Raw genomic sequence first — 6084 nt, forward strand, 5'->3', positions numbered from 1 at the left:
TGATGCGGGAGTTCTGAAAACTTGATTCCCCACCCTCATACCATCCCTGCCCCCACCCTCTAGGGACCGAGCAGACGTTTGCAATTGCCATTTGCTGGTGGCCTCTACACCTCTGCTCACCTCATTTCCATGGGAACTGCAAAGAAGCTTGTCTTGGATTTTTCTGTCTCACAGGGCTCACCAGAAGCTTTAGGAGTGAGCTGTGGACAAGCTGGAAGGCAGAAAGTGGAGTCCTGGAGGCACCAGGGCGGTCTCAGAGGGCTGCCCCCCACCTCCTTCTCAAGAGACCCCAGAGGTAGGATGAGATGGGCGGTGAAGCTACATCCTGCCCGGTCTCAGCCTCTAGACCCTCTAGAGGAGGGTGTGCTGGATGATCTTTCATCAACAAAGCACCCCAGGGACCTCCCTGGTGGTCCAGTGGCTGGGGGTTCACCCGCCACTGCAGGGAGTGCGTTTTCAGCCCCCGGTTGGGGAGCTAGAATCCCACATGCCTCATGGCCAAGGGACCAAACCACAGAACAGAGGCAATGTTGTAACAAATTCAACAAAGACCTTAAAAATGGTCCACATCAAAAAAAAAAATCTTAAAAAAAAAAGAAGGCATCCTAGAGGAATAAAAATATTTTCCACACTGAGGGGTCAATGCGGGACAAAGCTGTAAGGAGGCTGGGAGAGGTAAATCGGGAGCTGCAAAGGCACGTCCTGGGAACAGATGGCAGCTGGGGAATCTCACCAGTGGTTCCAGCAAATCCTTGAGCAGAGGCCTTCTCTGAAATCTAGGGAGAAAGAGAAAAGGCATCACTCAGACATGGCGGTGTTCATCTCACTGTTTACATACTGGGTCTCTCCAAGTGGATTTGGATGAGACCAGCAACAGCCCCTGGACTGACACAGGCTTCAGCTGACTTTGGGGACCCCCCATCCCGCTTTCTCCATTCTCTCAGGGGATCCTGAGCCAAGTAAAGACAGGAGGTTCAGGAGCAGGGAGCGGGGAGGGAGGGCATGCTGCCAGGAACGCTCACCAGGACCTGCAGGCACAGAAGCCCAGCACTGCTTAGCCCCAAGGCCCCTGTGGGCACTTCTCCGGAAAGAGGAGGAGAAAGGGGTAGGGATGGCTACTCTGGTGCAGGTCTGGGTTGAGACAGACTACAGACCTGCAGCCCCCAATCCACACTGGCCTCCCTCTGTCAACTGTCCTGATCTGGAAACCCCCCACCCTGGTTACACCCACAGGTCTGCCTGCCCAGCTACGTTCCTGCTTCCCCCACACCCCCCCACTGCCAGAGAACACACACAGCCGCTGTTCTCCAGTGGACATGCCACAATCCTTCCATAAGCCCCTAGTGAGTTTCCTTCCTTCCCTCCAATGGATGACACCTCACCCCCTCCGCTCTTCAAACCCTCCACACCTCCCATCCAACACCCATCCTGTGAACTTGCTTCTTCATCAGGAGAAAACTGGAAGCAACTGGAAGCGGGGGACCCCCTCATCCTCTCACCACCCAAACCACCCCCCACCCCGCTCTCTCTGCCCATTACTGTGGCCACCAAGCACCTTCCCACTGTGCTTACAGAGAAAACCCAAAGTCCCCACGTGGGCCCGCCAAGGCCACCACGATCTACCCTCTTTCCACTGACCTCTTCTCTGCCCACTCACCCTTGAGGCATTTGTAGGCAGTCCCTCTGTCTAGCATGTTTGTTCCCTGGTCTTCCCACAGTTGGCTGACTTTACACCCAGATCTCAGCCGCCACTTCCTCACGGAGAGGAACCCTAAGAGCCGTTTCAGTGGCCCCTCTGCTCTCCATCACCTCACCTCATTTTAGTCCTACGTTTGCCTCTTCCTACTGAGACAGGCTGGGCCTGGGACCCTTTGCTGCAGTGCTCGCAACTGGACAAATGTCTCCTCCAACAATAAAATACAAGGAAACTCTAAGGGACTAAAAATAACTGCGTGCGCGTGCAGTCAGGGAGAATCATGGACAACAAGATACGAAAAAGATGGGAAACCCAAACCCAATGCCACTTCTGAAGACTGGGAGCAAAAGCAGGGTGCTGTACCTGCCCCATGCACAAAGGCACGGGCTCACCACCGAAGCCACCTCTCTGGCCTGAGCCCTGGACACGCCCCTGCTCACCCCATGTAAGGACCAGCTGAGCCCACCTTGGGAACTAGCAAGAAAGCTTGGTGCTCGTTTTCCCTCCTGGTGCTGCTGCAGAGGGGGACCCAGTAAAGCCTTGCCTGAATTTCTTGTCTGGCCTCTAATCAATTTCTACAGATTAAGGAGGCCAAGAACCCTGGTTGGTAATACTATCTGACATTTTCTTTTTCCTCTTTTTTTTGGGGGGGGGAGGGCATTTTCTTATTTATTCACTTTTTTACGGGTTTACTGTATGTGTATTTCCACTGGAATTTAAGCCTGATGTGAACCACAACTCTCTTCTGACAACTACCTTCATGGCCAAGGAAACCTCAGGGAACAGTGTCTGAGACATGTTAAGTAAATATATGTGAGAGAAAGAGACAGAAGGAAAGAGAAAGGAGGAGGGAGGAAGGAGAAATGAACTGGGGCAAATTCTTAATATAAACCTTGGTTTCCTCTTCAATACCATGAATCATACCTGATGTGAGGATCTACTTTGGTCAGCATCTGTTCAGGACACGACACAAAACAGATGCTTGATAAATGGAAGAGAGGTCAAGGGACTTCCCTGGGGGTCCAGTGCTTAAGAGTCCACCTGCCAATGCAGGGGACACAGGTTCAGTCCAGGAATATCCCACATGCTGCAGGGCAACGAAGCCCAGGCGACACAGCACCTGAAGCCCGCACACCCCAGAGCCCGTGCTCCGCAACAAGAGAAGCCACCACAAAGAGAAGCCCCTGGGCCACACCCAGAGAGTAGACCCTGCTTGCCGCAACCGAAAAAAGCCCAAGTACAGCAACGAAGACCCAATGTAGCCAATAAATAAACAGAATTTTAAAACAGAGAGGCTAAAAGTGCAGGTTCTGGAGTAAGACTGGGCTCCAATCTTGGATCGAGAACTTTAAGGATCGAGCTCCTTAACTTTGGCCTGGTTCCTTGGCGTCTCGTCCGCAGGACAGGAGAGTAGCAGCACCTATTGCTGGGTTTAAACAGGTTCATACAGCAAAGCGATCATTACAGAGCCCGCAGAGTGAGCCCTCCGCGAAGGCGAACTACCACAGTCAACCAAGGGAGCCCAGATAAAATCTCCACGTGAAATCATTCTGCCCCTGCTGTTGCTGCTGCCACCGCCAAGTTGCTTCAGTCGTGTCCGACTCTGTGTGACCCCACAGACGGAAGCCCACCAGGCTCCCCCGTCCCTGGATTCTCCAGGCAAGAACACTGGAGTGGGTTGCCATTTCCTTCTCCAATGCCTGAAAGGAAAAGTGAAAGTGAAGCCGCTCAGTCATGTGTGACCCTTAGCGACCCCATGGACTGCAGCCTACCAGGCTCCTCCATCCATGGGATGTTCCAGACAAGAGTACTGGAGTGGGTTGCCATTGCCTTCTGTTAACCTACGACAAAGCAAAGTGAGTGTAAAAACTCTGCTCTAGCCAAGCACTGCTGCTGCTGCTGCTAAGTCGCTTTAGTCGTGTCCGACTCTGTGCGACCCCATAGACGGAAGCTGCCTTTTTATTTGAATAGGGCTTTCCAGGTGGCACTAGTGGTAAAGAACTTTCTTGGCAATGCAGGAGACAGATGTTTAAGAGATGCAGGTTCAATACCTGGGTCAGGGAGATCCTTTGGAGAAGGAAATGGCAACCCACTCCAGCAATCTTGTCTGGGAAATGCTCATGGACAGAGCAGCCTGGCGGGCTATGGTCCATAGGGTCACACAGTCGGACACGACTGAAGTGACTTAGCACTTAGCAAGGCAGTTCCATATACCAATCTCAAGAACCAATTATCAGCAGGGGTGTCAAGCTAAAAATTACTATTAATACAGAAACACTGAAAACCATTCCAGGTCTAATTATTATTCCCTCATGATTTGAGAGATATAAATATAACAAGCCTATTTTGTCAGTTTGTGAAATTCAGTTTCAGAGGAAAATCTATACAATTCTCATCCAACCACCAGAGCAGACACATCACTCAAAAACAAACGTCACATTTCAGGATATGCATAACACAGAAGTGGCCACCTAGAAGCTGCAGCAACAGAGGCAGCACCTCAGGAACTGCCAAACCAGCCGATTTTAATTAAGTTCTGTTGTTGCCACAAGCACAGTAACTCTACGCCCCGATCAGTCAACAGCTGTTAATGGTCTACTTTGTTCTGGGACACTGCTACCAGCTGGCCAAGCATTCCAAGAGGTGGCCTGCTCCAGAAGCATGCAGGGAAGTCCCAGCAGTGGAAGGGAAGTCATAGGGCACACAAAGGTCCGTGGCCAGAAGGCTTCTGGGGGCTGGGGGCACTGACCTCGTGTGACACTCAGAATAGCAGTGGCCTCCCTGGGATTGCTCACTGCCACACCCTTGGCCTGCTGCGTCCACCCTGGACCATCACTTTTAAGGTCCTGTCTCTACCTGGGGAACCACACCTGGAGCTCCCTGACAGGCATATCCTAGTGGAAATTTAAAACTTAGAGCTTAACCATCAACTGCTTTCCTGCCACCCAGTACCACCTTGTACTTCTTGCGTTTCTATGTGCTGGGCTCAGAGGGACAAAGAGAATAGACACAGGCCTTGACCTTGGGGAGCTACACCGAGTCACTCCACACATATCTATACAATGCGTTCGTTCTGGACACAGCCATCACAAAGCTCACACTCTGGTGGGGGCAGGAGACAAGAAGTATACAAAGAAGTATAAGGTCGATGGCCATAAGGGCAAAGAAGATTCACAAGGCAAGGAGAGGGACAAGAGGGCAAGCGTGCGGGAGGGCGTGACAGCTGAGCAGAGGCCCGAATGAACTGAGAAGGCAAACCCGCAGGCATCTTGGAGAGGAGCCTTCCTGCCGAGGACGCCTGAGGTCCTAAGGTAGGGATGTGCTCACCCTATGACACTGCAGCCGGAGTAACAGGCATTTGCATCTCTTACCTGTACCACCCAAGACACGTCTTCTGCTTCCAGGCCCTTGGAGTCTCTTCCCCAGGGTCCCTTTAAAACCTAAATCTAAGTGAACAGATGAACTAATGGTGGCACATCCATGCAACAGAATACAACTTAGCAATAAAAGGAAGAATTGCTGATGGTGTGACCACATGGATGATTCTCAATAACATTCTGCTGAGTGGAGGAAGCCAGACACAAAGAAGCACGTATGGCACGAGTCCATCCACACCAAACTCTAGAAAAGGATAACTCTCATCTAAACTGATGGAAAGCAGATCAGTCATTGCCTGGGGCCACGAAACAGGGAAAGGGCACAAGAGAATCTTTGGGGTGACTGAAATGGTCTATATTTGACTGTGACGGTAGTAAATTCATCAAACTGTACACCTAAAAGGGGTTCATTTTATGTAATAATTCAATGATACTTCAATAGGTGATTTTTTAGTATAAATTGATTAAATCTGGCTAGGTCATTCTGTGCTCAAACCCTCCAGTGTTCTCACTATTATGTGACTACGTAAATGCCAACTGCTGCTGAATCAAGTTATACACCATGAAAATTTTAAATTTTTAATACTAAAAATGTATTATGATTATTTTTATCCTTATACAACCTTCTCCAGGAATTAACTGCTCCTTTTTCCCCATTTACTTAGATTTCCTTAAATTTCTGGCTAAATCAATAAAACAAAGAGCTGGATCCTTTGAAAGGATTGACAAAATTAATGAACATCCAGTAAGACTGAAAAGACGACACAAATTGCCAAAATCAGGAACAAAATGGGATATCAATATACACCTCACAGATATCAAAAGGATACCAAGGGAACATAAAGGACAACTCTACACATAAATACAAACATGAAGTTTGACAACTTAATACAAAATATACCACTTTAAAAACTATAAACTATCAAAACTCACCCAGTCTGAAATAGTTGATTTGAAGAGCCTCATTAATGTTAAAGAAACTGAACTTATAATTTAAAAAAAAAAAAAACT

General features: G+C 49.3%; 1 protein-coding gene across 3 annotated transcripts in view; it reads right to left on the reverse strand.

The window, feature by feature from the left end:
• TDRD10 (tudor domain containing 10) overlaps nt 1-6084 on the reverse strand; it is a 53323-nt gene that overhangs the window by 7919 nt on the left and 39320 nt on the right. For all 3 annotated transcript variants that reach the window (XR_825128.1, XM_010838346.1, XM_010838345.1), the window contains 2 exons: nt 734-776; nt 121-211 (listed from right to left, as the gene is read on the reverse strand). Coding sequence is in view for 2 of the 3 variants with exons in the window: in XM_010838346.1 (XP_010836648.1) it covers nt 121-211; nt 734-776 (134 nt within the window). In the remaining variant the exon portion in view is untranslated. The remainder of the gene's footprint in view (nt 1-120; nt 212-733; nt 777-6084) is intronic.

This window comes from Bison bison, unplaced genomic scaffold (assembly GCF_000754665.1).
Source record: "Bison bison bison isolate TAMUID 2011002044 unplaced genomic scaffold, Bison_UMD1.0 scf7180017864093, whole genome shotgun sequence".
NCBI lineage: Eukaryota > Metazoa > Chordata > Mammalia > Artiodactyla > Bovidae > Bison > Bison bison.